Source organism: Leptosomus discolor, chromosome 1 (genome assembly GCF_034619465.1).
Source record: "Leptosomus discolor isolate bLepDis1 chromosome 1, bLepDis1.hap2, whole genome shotgun sequence".
NCBI classification, from domain to species: domain Eukaryota; kingdom Metazoa; phylum Chordata; class Aves; order Leptosomiformes; family Leptosomidae; genus Leptosomus; species Leptosomus discolor.
The window spans coordinates 15,596,468-15,612,738 of NC_141391.1; the positions used below are offsets into that span (position 1 = coordinate 15,596,468).

The 16,271-nt window shown below is 41.2% G+C and overlaps 1 protein-coding gene across 1 annotated transcript; it reads right to left on the reverse strand.

The window, feature by feature from the left end:
* Nucleotides 1-786: 786 nt before the first annotated feature.
* MMP7 (matrix metallopeptidase 7) lies at nucleotides 787-4,900 on the reverse strand. Its single transcript, XM_009959890.2, has 6 exons — nucleotides 4,790-4,900; nucleotides 4,046-4,269; nucleotides 3,791-3,939; nucleotides 2,041-2,166; nucleotides 1,357-1,518; nucleotides 787-809 (listed from the first exon to the last, which is right to left on the reverse strand). The coding sequence occupies exons 1-6, from the start codon at nucleotides 4,895-4,897 to the stop codon at nucleotides 787-789; spliced, it is 792 nt and encodes a 263-aa protein (XP_009958192.2). The 5' UTR covers nucleotides 4,898-4,900.
* Between the last annotated feature and the right edge of the window lie 11,371 nt (nucleotides 4,901-16,271).

Consider the following 16,271-nt stretch of genomic DNA (forward strand, 5'->3'; position numbering starts at 1 on the left):
GCTCAGACCCCCAGGACAACTGGCCAGCTCCAGCAACCAAGAGGTTGTCCTAGTGTTTTCACAGCCTATCTGTGCTTGTTTTTCGTTTTCTGGCAATGTGGAATTAGTCTTCCAAAGGAGAGAATGAGAATTCCTGTTTGGGTTGTTGGTTTTGTTTTTTTTTTTAAATTTTGAAATACCTGAGAGGTGTTTGAATATCACAGTGGACAATGGGAATCCTGTTCCACTGCTTCTCAAACCTGCTTCTCTGGCAAGGCAGGGAGGACATGAAGTTGAAAAGCTGTTCCCTTTGGGAAAGTATCCCAGCCTATGCTGAAGGAAGCACTGTGGAGACCATCTTCTCTATGTGTGAGCCGTATGGGAAGCACACTGTGATTCTGAGGAGGTAGCAGTAGGTGCTGTGAAGGGCCAGGACATGCATGAGAACTGAAAGCAAGCCAGGAACAGGGGTTGTAACTCCAGCAGTAAATACACAGAGGCCCTTTAGGTACCTGTACCTCTATTCAGAAAGATATTTGTCTGTCTGTCTGTCACACATGCAGGAGTTATTTAATCCCCCAGTGAAATGCCAGAAGAAACAAATAATTAGACAACAAAGTATGTAAGTTTGGTTTTTTTTTTTTAATTATTAGGTGAAATTGTATAAAGTGCAAATAAATCAATATGAAAATTCAGGAGAGAAAGTGCAGTCCAGGAGTTTACCACTTTAATTAGTTGAGGATTAAAATTGTTTTGGAACACCAAAACAAACAGATGTGAATTCTTTGGTCTTTTGAAGCACTTTCTTCAAGAGTTTGATGGCTTTCTTCCTGTGGGAAAGAGGGACAAAAGATAAGAGACTGTACTGGAAATGGAAAACACAGACAGCTATGTTTTATTCCTAGTGTTCCTCTAACATGCCCTGAGGAAGGTGGTGCCTAAAGTTTAGGCACTTGGCAAAGTTTACCCCACGGTGTCAATTCTGGTTATGCTCCATTCCTACTGCTGAGTTGTTTCTGCCTTCACTGAACTGTTCCATTGACTTGGTAAGTGGTAAAGTATCCCTCTTTTCCCTGCCAGTAGCCCCACTCACTGAAACAGCTCATGTGCAGAGCAAGGTCCACAGGATTTGTTTAGCAATGTAGGTGTGCATAAGACAGTGTGCCAGGCCACTGCACTGCTGCTCCGTCACCCCTTGGTTGCAGTGGGTACACACTACAGAAGGAACATAGTAGATGGAGTATACGGGAATGTGTTTTTCCCAAGTTTGTTCCCCTTCTTTCTTTTTGGTAGTATGATGAGGCCCTAGCAATGTGGGAGAGCAGTGAAACCTGTACCCCAGTAGCTTTGAAAATCAAATCTCATAATGAATTTTACCGTATAACTTCTGAATTCCTCTCCTATCGTCCTCTGAAAGTCTGAAGGTTGCTGGGTTCACATATGAGTACGTGGGGTACATCAGAGCTCCACGGACATTTGAATGAGCAAGTCCCAAAGAATGGCCAAATTCATGTGCAGCAACAAGGAACAAATTAACTTCTGTAGCACAGAAGCATAGAAAAGTATGTTAAATGTATGGCATTTCTTTTTAGCATACAAAGAATTGAAGTAGCAGGAGAATTTATATCTTTCATTCCCTTGGAATGAAACCTCAAGGTTTTGATTGGTTATTACTGAACTCGCTTAAGTAACAACATTTTAATAAAAACATTACTGATCCCTTGCATACATATCTAGAGACCCTGAGTCTCTTTCCAACTCTGCTTTTAGTCAACCCTATTCCTACAAGCAAGTCATTTTACCTTTTCATAATTTATGTAGAAAACAGAGGCTCATAGTCAGTCCTTGTTTAGCCTGTGAAAAGTGCTTTGAAATATGGACAGAACAGACATTATGTAGCTGCTAATGATAATAAAGCACAAGTACTTAGAAAAGTAATTGAAAAGAACAGAAATGTTGGTACTCAAGCATGAAGAGTTATGGAAAGCATTTCCTATGGCTGTGTTCTTCTAACATGTACAGTATTTGCCTTTCCCCTTCATACACACATGTGGGTTTTACCTTGATTGAACTCTGACCACCTTTCATCATCGTCAAAATGAGCATCTCCACCAATCCCTTCTCCAGGTGCAAACGCATGAGCTAGTGTGTTACCTCTTCCATCAAAAGGATACCCATCACCATGCTCTGCATTTGAAAAGAAGTAAATGTCATCAGATGGCATCAGCTGTAACGTTTAAATTCAGCAAATTGAGGCATGTTTGTGCTAGTTTTGTTCATTACCAATCCTTAAAAAAAATTCCTGTGATAGCAGCAAGGTTGTAAAAATGAGGAGCAAGACTTAGGAAACACTCTCCAAATTAATGATTTGAGTTCAAAACTTGTATATGATAATTCAGGCTGCTGTGTGTTTCAGAAGAGGCTGAACATTTTTTCTGAGCCTTTGGCAGAAATGTGGTTCTGAGGCAGCAATCAGAGATTATTTCAGAATAAATAGTTAATGCTTGACAACATTATAAGCACATGAATGTTTTCAATGTTGGAAAGTTCTGGGCAACATCGGTGGTAACCATTCTCATTTGTACTGATTTTAGTGGAAGACAATGATTTGGGATAGATAACCATGTTCCTGAAGAGCTAAGTTCATTTGTCGCCAGCTTTGGGGTACAGTCTATTACCTACTTCTATCACAGTGTGTGTGGAATGTTACCATTTCCTACCTTGAGTGCAAGAGCTGTCAGGATGGTATATTTCTACCAGCTCTGAAAATTTCCCCCTACGTCTTACTGAGCCTCTGACTTGATGAGGAGTATTTGGGGACTCAAATGCTTTCTGTATTTTTTCCCCCAGACCATGTGAATGGACTTTGGGGCAGGACTAGCACAGGCAGAAGAGACCTAGTCCTAGTGCATGATGAGGGATTAAAACCTGTTCCAGCTTACAGGAACCTTTCTTGCTTTGACTGGCACATTAGTTGACTCTTCACGGCAACATAATATGCTTCCCATCAGTGAAGCATGAGCTTGGGACATTTTGGAGTCTATAAGCAGTGATCTATCTCTAAACCAGGTGTCTGATCTTCACTTACAGTCAATGGAGATCTCATAAATATTGTCAGTGGATCTAGAGTACAAGTCAGCTAACCTTAAAGTAGGCATTTAGTTTGGCTAAAATGAGTCAGTTTAGGTGCCAGGCAGAAGTTAAAGGTATGGTTACGTTCATTTATTAGTCTGGATCACAAGTGAGCTTCTGAAGTGACTCTACTGGTCATCCGTATTTACTATGCTTTGGCTTACACCTTGGTGCAATCTTGGAGTGCACCAATGGGATTCCTTCTAGAAGAAAATCAACCAGAAGATGCTCTCTATGGCCAAACATAATGCATCCCTGCTGCCAAAGACTGTTTAGTCCAGGGAACCAGACTAGACCTAGACAAAGTAAACCTGCCTGAATCCAGCATGTGGAGGACGGATCTTCAGAACCAGCTGATTTGCTCTACAGCATCTGTTCCCATTAGTTTGCACTATTTGTCAAAGCAGACAGAGCCTTGAACCTCTAAATTTAGGTGTCTCATTCTGGAGCTGAATTCTCCCCCTGTTTCACAGCTGTAACTCTGAAAGGATTGTCTAATGGTTTCCTAGGAGTAAAACTGAATCATAACATATAAATTTGGTGGCAAGATAAAGAGAAAGTAAAATTTATGCAGAATTCAGAATAATTCCAAAATCTCTGTCCTGTCTTAAAGCTATAAAAGTACATGCTTTGAGTCAAATATGGACCATTGCATTTTAAAAATGATAGGTATTCTTACCACGGCGTGCAAATGCAATCACAATGTCTGCATATCCATTGAAAACTCTTTGGAACTTCAGCGGAGTCACATCACTCCATACCATAAAAGCCCTTTTAATTGCATCATCCACTTTCTTTTGGGGTAGATCAGGTGTATAATTGACAATCCTGGCAGCAAAAGGAAACAGATTAATGTCATTTAAGGTGTGAAGGAAACCCACATAGTTAAATACAAGGCAACCCCTTTCCCCATAAAACCTGAAATATCACTAACTTGTAAGTCAAATGTGTCTTCTTCCATCTTGGATTTCCTGGAAATGTTTTGTAATCTGCTATATCAGCGACTCCACATCTGGGCTGTTTCATTATTTGTTCTGTTTCTGCATTTAATTTTCCAGTTACAGTCAGGTGGAAAAACCTCTGCATTTCTTTAATCCTCTCTTCGAAGCTTAGGCTTTTTGTTTTTTTAAGAATTGGAAAGAACTTATCAAGATATGCCTGGAATAAGAAAAAGAAAATTAAAATTCATATGTCTATCTGTGATCTTTTGGTAATTGCATTTTACAGTTGATTGAATTGTTTCATCACCCTGCAGTCATGGCTAGTTTTAGATATACTTTTTCTTCCCATTTGAATTTACCATAAGCTGTTCTCTCTGTAGTGTAGTTTAGCATATATAAAAAGAAATGCAATATTAGTGAAACACTGTAAGCAAGCACAATTTACTGAGATTTCAAATCAGCAGTCTTCCAACGTAGTCTACATAATATTTTTGAGATGTTTTAAAACTTACATGCTCCCCTTTATTTACCAGTTGGAACATGGTCTCTTTTGTAAGTTAAGACTTAGGGTGTCTAAGCTAGTCAGCAAGTTTAGATTGTTTTATGTCACCTCTGCAAAAACTGTTGTGATAATGTAAGATAATAAGATAATATAAACAGATAGGAAAGGAATGTAGACGTTGAATCAAAAATCAGGTTATTCATATTGCGGTTATGTTGTCCCTCTGGTAACATACCTTCGCATTCTCCAAGTCTGTGTTGCTCCATGATTCTGATGTAGGTTGTACTGGAAAAGCAAGACTCTCAGGTAGAAGGATGGCAGCACAAAGTAGGAGGTATTGCATCGTACCCAGCTTGCAAAGGAGCCTTGCTACAGCAAAAAGGGTTTGACCTTCTGTCTCCCAAGACGACAGCTAAAATGCTTATATAGATCCTGATAGCTCCAAGTGGCAATTATGTGACTCACTTTTGGTGGTGTTAATGTAATGTCATCACTATTCTAAGAAGTAAATGAAAGCATGTTAAACAAATCTTTTCTTTGACTTCCCTGTTGATGTCATGTCACAGCCAGTAGCCAGCTTTGGCTCTCTCTTTTTGTGTTATTCGAGTGGTGAAACCACAGGGTCATAGGGAAGTTCACTTTTTGTAACTTCATCAATACAGTTACTGTATAATCAGCTCTTACTATGCTTCCCCTGATTTCCTTATACACAGAGGTGTTTTGCAACAGCCTTTTTGGTCAGACAGCCTACTTGTACTGGTTGATGCAGAGGCAGAGATGAGATGGATGGGAGTGCTATCTCACTGAAACTACTGGCATTTCCTAGGCAGCGTGCACAATACTATCTAGGTAGTTTTTCTGATTCAGATTCTTTTGTGAGGTATCCTACGCTACATGAAATACAGTTCAGTGAAGTTAAAGAGGTTTCTGCTGTTTTTACAGAGATCAGAAGAGAGCTCTTCAAATGTGCACTCTAGAAACAGGAGGCCATGGGAAGCCTTTGTCCCTTTCCTCCCAAATGAGATGGCTTTCAGGAGAGTCTCTTTACATTGGAGAACTAGATATAAAACATAATTTACAAGAATGTGTGAAAGCCCTCAGGAAAAAAAAAGAGAGGAGCTTACCCTAACAAACACGGAGCTATCTTTTAACTCCAGCTGTAGCAGTGCAATCTGGCAGAGGTCCATGAAGCACTAGCAGAGAAAACCAAAGTTGAGCAGCGCAGCCACAACCTCCCTGGTCCCCCGCATACCAACACTGGTCTCAGCTTCTCTCCACCAAACCCCACTGGAACTGATAATTTTTGAGGACTGGAAACACCAGCCCACAGACTGGCTTGTGATTTTTTTCAGGCTGTGCAGTTTTGTGACCATTTTACCTCTAATCTGAAAGGAAAGGTGCATAAATGGGAAAAAAACATTACTGTTTCTCACAACAGGACAGCTCGTATGAGTATAGCTGAACATGTATGGAAGAGTTTGTGGGCTACTAGCTTAAGTACAATGTACTTCTGACTGATGTGATGAGAAAGACTTCAGAGAGAGATGATCTATACCAAACACTGGTGAATTATGGAGGAGAAGACTACATTTTGGTCCCTGCTATACAAAAAAGATGTGGACAAGCTGGAAAAGGTCCAGAGAAGGGCCACGAAGATGATCAGAGGACTGGAAGACCTGACATATGAAGAAAGGCTGAGAAAACTGAGTTTGTTCAGCCTTGAGAAGAGAAGGCTCAGGGGAGACCTTATTACCATGTACCAGCACATAAAGGGTGGCTACCAAGAAGATGGAGACTCCCTTTTAACGAGGAGTCACATGGAAAAGACAAGGGGTAATGGATACGAGTTAATCCTGTGCAGATTCCAGAAGAAACTTTTTCACCATGAGGACCATTAGACATTGGAATATCTCCCAAAGGAAGTGGTGGATTCCCCTACATTGGACAGTTTTAAGACTCAGCTTGACAGGGTGCTGGGCCATATCATTTAAACTATATTTTTACCTTGAAAGGTTGGACTAGATGATCCTTGAGGTCCCTTCCAACCTGATATTCTATGACTCTATGATTCTGAGAGACATTACACAGTAATGTCTGAAACAGTTATTAAAGGAACGATGCTTCCACCTGATACTGAAAACAGCCCAGATACCCACCATGTGATCATTTCTGTACATTTTGATAGGCTTACAGGAAAACTGTTGATGTCCAAATTTTAAAACTTGATGAAAAAAAGCTGGTTTGTTATTAGGAGCAGGTTCATATTTTTCTTCCTCAACAACTGACTTTGTGTCTGACTATTGTGGTAAAGTAGGATCTGGACCAGGGTCTGGGTGGCAGGAGATGAGGATGTGTTTAAAGCACTTTGAACTCCTTGACTCTAGTGTGTGGTACTGATTATTTCCCCATATACACAAAAGGAATTTGAAAGCCTCCAGAGCCCCATTACAGTTGACAGACTATTGAGCAACTCACATATATTTTTAACTGGGCCATATGCAAAGCTGCAAAGGAGAGTCTAAAGAGAAAAGCTTGCTGAGAAAGGACAGGCATCATGTTTCATTTTATTTTGTGCTGGAAATTTGTCAAGTCCCCTCCTTTTTTTTTTTTCTTCCAAAATTGAGAGAGGATTTTGATGAACATTAGGCTTGAATTGAAATAATAAAAAAAATCCATTAAATGAATTTTCATTTCTTTGGGCTCAAAATCAGCAGGAATCAATCTAATTCTAATAACATCAATATCTAAAGGAAACATGCTGATTTTTAGAGTTAATTTTGTGAATTTTGCAGACTGTCTTTCTGTCTTGATCTCGAGTGACAAAAAACTGTTGTGGGTCAGGAAAAATAATTTCCTGCCTAAACATCATAGCCATATCATTTACATTCAGCAAAGAACCTGTGCCTGTGTCAGAGAGTATGGCCCATGTAGAGAAATTTCGAAGCGGAAAGAAGAAACGCTGTTAGAGATATTTAATAATAGAAGTTACTGTAGCCATACAGTGAAAATAAAAGTGCTCCATGATGTAAAATTCTATTAAGGAGACTCACAATACTGCCACTGAAATGTTTACACTGTCACATTTTCTGAGGTGAGTAACCCTGCTTTGAACAAGGATGCTTCTTGGAACTACGTCCTATGCAGAACTAATTGCTGGGCATCAGAGCTTTTGTGGTCTAGAGAAAAATACATATAGAAAGTAAGACCTAAGCCTCCTCTGGACGTGACTGGGATGAAAAAGTGAAGTAGAACTGAATGATTCAGTGGTGAGTGATCAATGTTTCTTGGACATTTGACTTGACAGGAGGCTCGGCTGGATTCTGCCCAACCTGAATGCAGCCAACAGTGGAGTCAATGCATGTCAAGAGCTGCTCAGATGTCTTTGTGGATGTAATGGGTCTAGCTGGGATGGAGTTAGCTTTCTTCATAGCAGCCTGTGTGGTGCTGTGTTTGGATTTGTGGCCCAACCAGTGTTGATAAGACACCAGTGTTTTGGGTATTGGTGAATAGTGTTTGCACAGCATGAAGGTTTTGCACTCTGCCCCCACAGTGTAGGGAACAGGCTGGGTGGCAAAGAGACTGGGAGGGGACACAGCTGGGACAGCTAACCCAAATTCTCCAGAAGGGTATTCCGTATGATATAATGTCATGCTTAGCAATAAAACTGGGCTAGCAGAAGAAGAAGGTGGAGTGAGGGTTGTCTTCTGAGGTAGTCTTTGCCTGGAGACTGGCTGGACATCAATCTGCTTGCAGAAGGTGGTAGCCTTTGCATCACTTCCCCCCACGCCTTTCTTCTGCTTATTAAGCTGTTTGTATCTCAATCCATGAGTTTCCCCTCTTTTGCACTTCTTAATCTCTCGCTCATCCCACTGTGCATGGGGAGTGAGTGAGCAGCTATGTGGGTGATTAGCTGCTGACTGTGATCTTCTCACTATAGTGAATATCAAGCAAAAAAACCTCCTGGGAAATGTTTTGTTTGGGTCAGTTGTGAATTATGCAATACTGTATTCAAGGTCCTACCAAACTGGATAGACCTGGATTCTTATAGTCACCAGGACACCTGATTTGTTTTGTTCTGTTATATGATTATTCAATCTAACAAAAACAGAATTCAAACATGGCAAGTATTTCTGCAGGGTGGTAAAATCGTTTTTTGCATTGCAATTTCTTGAGGCTAAGTCCAGTGAGGCACAGTCTGCTTAAGAACCTTCCTGGTATTTTTCCACAAAATGAACCTTCCTCTTCCTTCTTGCCTCAGCTTCGTGTGTGTCATGGGTTGAGGTCAGCATGGCAGGCTCCCTTTGGATGCAAAATGGTCTCTGAGCAACACAATTAGAATGGCCTCATGGTTGTTACAGCCCATTTTTCTTGGCTGGGGCCTAGGCTGTAGAGGCCATGTCTTCTGCACTCCATTTCCATAGATTTTACCCCTGAGGGGGCTCCTTCAAAGGAGTCCCTTGGCACCTGGAATCCAGGGCTATGTATCCCTTTTTCAGGCTGTGTGAGGGTAAAAAACATCCCTGCCTGGGCACCGAGGTCCTGCCGGGGACCCTCAGCACTGCATCAGCCTGTCCTTGGAGGGAGGCAATCCAACTCTTCTGTCCCGTTTGGCTGGATCAAGATGCATCCTTTTTCCCAGAAGGATCTACCTCATGTCCCACTGCTTTAGGGGAGGAAAGGCCCAAGGAAGGGATTAGTTGTTCAGGTTCAGCACAAACAATGTGACAAGAACTAACATGTCTAAGTTAATAATACTTAAGCAATCAAACTTAACGTATCTCAACTTGTGGATTTACTATCTTCTTACAGTGTCTAGAATTGATTGGCATTTAATGACTTTGTATTTACAACAATTTAATTGGGCTATCATGTGGGAAAAAAATGTAAATATAGAGAAAAGTTTTTACAATAAACCACAAGGGAAATTGCATTCCTGCAAATGTTACCTACCTGTGTTAATTCTGACATCCTCCATTTTTTTAATTTGCCTGCTCCTTTGGTCAATGATCAGGAGTCTCTCCTTCCTCTAGCTAACAGACACACGTGTATATCTCAAAATTTTGCATATAATAATTTATTTTATTCAATATAAATTGAAGTAATAAGATATAACCTTTGGGTGCACACAGACTTTCCTTCCTCTGGAAGCACACGTACAGGCCACGGGGAGGGGAGGAGGGCAGTAGGTCAGTCAGCTGCGTTTCACTGCGGTGTGGATCCAAACCTTGCTGAGTAGGAGCAGCGGCATATCTTCCTATAGTCACCTTTCATTTGTGAATTCCCTTTTTGTAGCTGGCTGTCCCCATCCATTTGTAAGTCTGGATCAACACTATCTTTAAAGGACTGAATCAAGATGCAATCTAAAGACCTGCATACATCTGTCTCGACAAAACCGTATCACTTCATGTAGGAAACTTAGCTTAGTATTTAGACTAAGACAACCTTGGACTGCATGTAATCCTTCACCAAATCTCCATGTTAAGCAGCAGAGTCCCATCTAAAACAGACTGATCATGAATGGTGTTGCGAGGGCAGGCAGAGTAGCTGTGACAGCATGAGATAGCATGCTGCACTTGCTCCGTCCACACTAAATGTAACCCAAACTAAGGAGAAGTCAATGTCTGAAGCATTTCCTGACTCATCCTGAGGATCTGCACATGTCCCTAAATGCTGGGACAGCACCGTGAGTTTGGGCTTTGATGATGACTTTAGCTGTGCTGAGCCTCATGGATTTGTATAGGTCTTTGGAAAAAGTGTGGGGAGTATAAACAACATTAACCAAAATTTTGCATTTAGCTTGATTTGCAAAATCCTATTTCTATCAAAAATGTAAACAGCCCCAAAACACCTGAGAGTTGATAGATTTCATTGCAAACTGACATGCAGTATAGTATAAAAGGTATAAGATTGAATTTGAATACAGTCTACATAAGACTAGTGCAGAAGCTTGATTTGCCTCATTTATATTACAGGGAGAGCTGGAGAGCTAAGATTCAGCTAGGAGGACGGCAAAAAACCCTAAAACCAGCCATATGTGAACATAGAGTTAAATATTTTTTTAGACCATTTTTCCCCCCTAGAAATTGTCAGATATGACCATGTTGTTATCTCTATTCAAATGATTATTGAATCACAGCACTGATTCATGGCTGGAAGCTGTTTGCTGGTCAGACAGGTCCTCTGGGTGTGGGACGGGTCCTTTTCTATTCTGTCTGATTTCCAGTAACTGAGTATAAAGAAAATAACATCACCTTGTTGATAAACTTGATTACACCACCGAGATGTCCTTTCACTAAAAACTTCCTCCCTTGAGAGGAGTTGCAGCCTTTGTTTCACACGAAGCAAGTTATGCTGTCTTCCAACATGGTGGATTTTGACTTTGGCACCATTAAAAAGCGACACAACCATTAAAAAGCTGCACAACCAAATAAGGACAGTTTGCACTTGGGTGGTGAAGAGTGAGTCAGAAACCTCGCTGGCTTTAGAACAGTTATTCATGTAGCTGCTCGCCAGCCTGAGTGGTTGCTTAACCAAACCCCATGTGAGTAGCTATTTTTTCACTCTATTTCTTTGAAACTGAAGGATAACACGGCTTCATTGGTACCTAGATGCCTAAAATCGCCTGGCTTAGTTGTGGCTTGTAACTGCCTGTGGATCACTGTCTGCCATAGAGAGCACTTCGCTGAGCAGTTCAGATGTTGCTACTTACCTTACAAACACCTGAAGTGTGGTACTTCCCACCCCGCAGACTGTCATCCTTAGTTATTAAAAAAACTTTTTTTTGTTACTGTGTGTTGTAATAGTATTCTTGACTCCATCTGTGATGCATTTATCTCAGATTTTTCCACAAAACTGCAAGACGAAATACAATCAGATATAGCTGCAAGACCTCATAATTTTTCTTTTTGTTCTGATGAGTATATGATTTAAAGACAATAAATTTGCCATTTAAAAAATGTTTGCCTCATGAAAACAATATAAAATTCTTGCATCATTGCCTCAAGGAGATCCATAGAGCATGGGAATGTCCTCTCACCTTTTTTTGATTTTCATTTTCCATTTACTTTTTATGGTCTACTATTTTAATTTTCCATCGTGTCTGCTTTTCTACATTTCAGTTTGTTTTTCTTTTTTTTTTTTTTTCTCTCAGAAGGTCTTTTCTCTAAATTATATAAAATTTATCAAACTATTAGAGCTCTTCCAACCAAACAATATTTGACAAAAGAGTATGTTACAATAGTGTACAATGTTTATATAACAGACATAGACTTGATGGAGTTGCAACTCATTATGGCAGGAGCTTGGCAGTGTCTAATTTGTCAAAAGGTTAACAAATACATTAATACACTTAAAAAGAACTTTGCTGTTCATCTGAATAAATCGATGTCTAAATGTCATTTACTTTACTTTAAGTACAACCTCCTGCCTTTTGTAAGGCAATAACGTCAGGCAAAGCATTGCTCAAGCGAAGCCCTATCCTTGTTCCCCTCTCCTTCTTCTCACTCTTCTTTGTTCGAATTAAATTGATTTTCCTTTGTTCTCACCCTCCTGAAGAGGCTACAGGCCAGAACCTGGAAGCATGTAAGACATCTAAACCAGGAGATAGGCAGATGTTCATGTATTTGGTTTCTGTGGCAAGATTTTGGTAGTGGGGGAGGCTGCAGGAGTGTCCCCTATGAGAAGGCACCAGGAGCTGCCCACATGTCAGATACAGGTGGTTCCAGCTGGCTCCAGTAGACCTGCTGCTGTCCAAAGCTGAGCCCAGCAGTGATGCTGTGGCATGTCTGTGATAACATATTTAAGAAAGGGTAAAGCAAGCTGCACGGAAGCTGCATGAGAGACAAGTGACAATATGTGAGAGAAACAACTCTGCAGACACCAAGGTCAGTGAAGAAGGAGGGGGAGGAGATGCTCCAGGCACCGGAGCAGTGATTGCCCTGTAGCCCATGATGAAGACCATGGTGAGGCAGGCTGTCCCCCTGCAGCCCATGGCAGTCCATGGTGGAGCAGATATCCACCCTGCAGACCGTGGAGGACCCCACATCGGAGGAGGTGGACGTGCCCTGAAGGAGGCTGTGACCTCATGGAGAGCCCGCGCAGGAGCAGGCTCATGGCAGGAACTGCAGCCTGTGGAGAGGAGCCACGCTGGAGCAGGTTTGCTGGCAGGACCTGTGACCCTGTGGGGGATGCACGCTGGAGCAGTCTGTTCCTGAAGGACTGCACCCGGTGGAAGGGACCCATGCTGGAGCAGTTTGTGAAGAGCTGCAGCCCGTGGGAAGGACTCACATTGGAGAAGTTCATGAAGAACTCTATCCTATGGGAGGGACCCCACGGTGGAGCAAGTGAAGGCCATGAAGAGGAAGGAGGGGCAGAGGTGAAGTGTTATGAACTAATTCCAGCCCTCATCCCCTGGTGCCACTTGGGGGATGGCAGGGGAGGGGTAGAGGAGTTGAGAACAAAGGAGTGAAATTTAGCCTGGGAAGAAGGGGGAATGAGAGGAAGATGTTTTTAGTTTTATTCTTATTTCTCACTATCCGACTCTATTATTAACTGGCAATAAGTTAAATTAATTTTGTCCAAGTTGAGTCTGTTCTGCCTGTGATGGTCATTGGTAAGTAATCTCCCTGTCTTTATCTTGACCCACAAGCATTTTCATCTTATTTTCTTCCCCCGTCCTGCTGAAGAGGAAGAGTGAGAGAGCAGCTGGGTGGGCACCCTTGACAGCAGCCAGCCAAGGTCAACCCACTAGAGTTAGAGAGCTTTCAGGGAGAAAAAAGGAAGGGGGAATTTCACATCACAATTTCATCACTGCCAAAAGTCTGCTTAGTGTCTTTTCCAGGTGCCACAGTCTACGTCTATGTTAAGGAGTAAAGTCGATGTGGAGGGTGAAACAGCGGGTGCTGAGGCCTGGGCACCCACGTGAGAGGGGACTTCTCCAGACCAACTCAGGTCTGGTCCAACAGGCTGAGCGACCTGTCAGTGGGGTGGTGTGGTTTTTGGCTTGGTACCATCTGAAAGGGACACGTTTTGCTCATGCCTATCTGATTCTGGTGTGAACCCAAGTGCAACGAGTGCAGATGGTTGGGAGTCTGGTTTCGGAAACATACACCTGGTCTGAAGTAAAACACTCACAGAGGCCCATCCAGCGCCCTGGCCCTTTAAAAGGAACTTGATGTCATTATGTTTTCTCCAGAGGCAGTTGTCACTGCCAGGTGATTATGGCTGATCACAGGTCAGGAACAATAGGCTTTTGTGTGTTTTAATCCTTTATGAACCTTTACATTAATGTGTAACAAAAGAAGATTGCACATTAAAGGAAGACTTTCTCCAGTTCTCTCTGTCCCCCAAAAGTTTACTGTAAGTAAATTTCGCATTTTTACATAATGCAAGTTTAAATTTTTATGAAAGGAGGAAACTAGCCTAGGGGTTTTGGTACAAATAAACAGTCCTTTGCACTATGAATTAATTTGTCACAGGATCCTGTCTGAATGGGTCCTGCTCCGGCCTGCTGTTACTCTGGCTGGCTCCAAAGGTAGTTATCATTTATTGCTCTGCAAAGGGTGGAAGGAGTTTGATTCTGTTGCACATAATAATAGATCAGTGACTGTACCATGACACGGAGGAAAAAAAAAAGCAAACACAGTATGTTTTGTGAAATTCCAATACAGCTGGTTTTCTGTAGTTTACATGTAGTTTAAACTCGTCAATTGTGTACAGTGAAAGCAGAGGTGTTGCACCAGGGATGTGCTCTCTATCTAGGTCACAGCAGGACGTTAGCCTGTATTGGCTGTTATAGCTGTTGCACTGGGGATTATGACAGCTTCCCAAATCCTGAGACTAAAAGTAGTCTCTTCAATAACGTGAATGTTCTTGTCAAGCAAGGGTGGCTTTTCCTGTGGTTAATATAGACAATAGTGCCAGATCTTAAAAGAACAAATGCATCATGCTCTTGGTGACACCAGAATTTGTAGAATTAGTAGTCTTCATTCTTTGCCTTATTATCATAGTTCCTTGTGAAGAAATAAAAACTTCTTATTGTTCTACTTCCACTCAGGATGTCTGACCTAAACCACTGAGAGCAGTTACATTAATTGCAAGAATACATGAGCAGGAGTTGACTTCTGGGAAACTCTGCCCTGGTTTGCCCTACCATGTTCCCAGGCTTCGAAAAACCCCCACCCATACCTGCCCAATTGAAAACCACAAAGATCATAAACCAGCTCTACAGCTGCCCACCAAGCCAAATTTGTAGGCATTGTTGCATGAAAGCAAAGTTCACATGTTCGTTCTCACTAGAGGTCTTTAAGATGAAAATTTGCATAAATTTTTGATCAATAGTTTTTGTGCTGATCAACAGTTTTTTTCTGTTGGACCCGATTTATAGCTGGCCTGTTATATAGCTTATAACATCTTTTATACCTCTGCAGAATTTGACTCTGTTGCAGTAAGACATTTCCCATGATTCTTTTATTTATGCATATTATTTTTATGAATTATACGGGCCTTATTTATTTGCAACTTTGTCTTTTAATATGAACTTAAACAGAAAAGAAACAGATGTGAAATCAGAAGACATGATTATTTACTTATTTTTTATACAGAGTGCATACACGCTAGCAGGTTGTCCGCCCCATGTAATATTTGTAATAACATAACATTAACTTGCAAAGTAAGTACAATGGAAGAATGTGGAAAGATGTTCTATTATTAGGGGCTCTATACATATAGGCAAGGGAAATAGATAGAGACTAATGCTATGAATGGAACAAAGTATGACATGAGTATACCTCAGGATGGCAATACACTTTTTCATATGGTGAACAAGCAGTAAATGAACACACTGAGCAGCTAAGGGAGTGTTATGCTACAAGAATAGCGAGACTTTAATGGTTGAAGATACACAAGAGCAGAAATTGTTGAGAGAAAAGATTTGAACGTGCCTACACTTAATGGCAAAAATGTCATGGCTAATTGTAGAAAGAAAAACTGTAATGATGAATCTGCTTGAAATATGCCAGTTTCCACTTTAAGGTTGCAACCTCATACAACTTCAGTGACTTACCAGTTGAACTATGTGGAGGCCTCATTTGGTTTAGCTATCATGTGATGTAAGCATCCTTGCAGAGATCAGGAAGCTATCCCCACTTCCCCAGTGAACTGGGAAGCCAACCCACTTGGATATGAGTGTATCTTTTTCAGCAATTTTCTAACCAATATGTCACATAATGACACTACAGTACATTTTCTTTGTGAGGAGAGGAGAGGTTTGCTTACTTTAGCTGTACTAGCCAAAGCCACATTGCTGCCACTAACATCTTTTGAACATTACCAAAGAAAATAAAATTCAGCTTTCATTCCACTGTTATGGATGGGAGAAGTTTCAGACTAAGGTTAGCAACTAGCTCTCAGACGAAACTCTCAGACAGCTAACGCTGCTCTTGAATGCATGACTGAGATAGCCGGATATTCAGAAAAAGTCTCTGGATTCGTAGAAGCAGGATGTGAGACCTGCATTCTCAAAACCACGTACCTGCTCTAGTCTGACAAGGAGCTTAACTGCTGCCTTGTGGTAAGACAGGACCAAAGCTGGTGCATTTTGACAGAAATCTTTGTTTGTTTGTTTATTTTTTTTTTTTTTTTAAAACCCCCAACATTCTGAATGTTTAGAATTATTTATTCTCAAGTTATGCTTACCTTGCAAACAGAGCACAGTTATA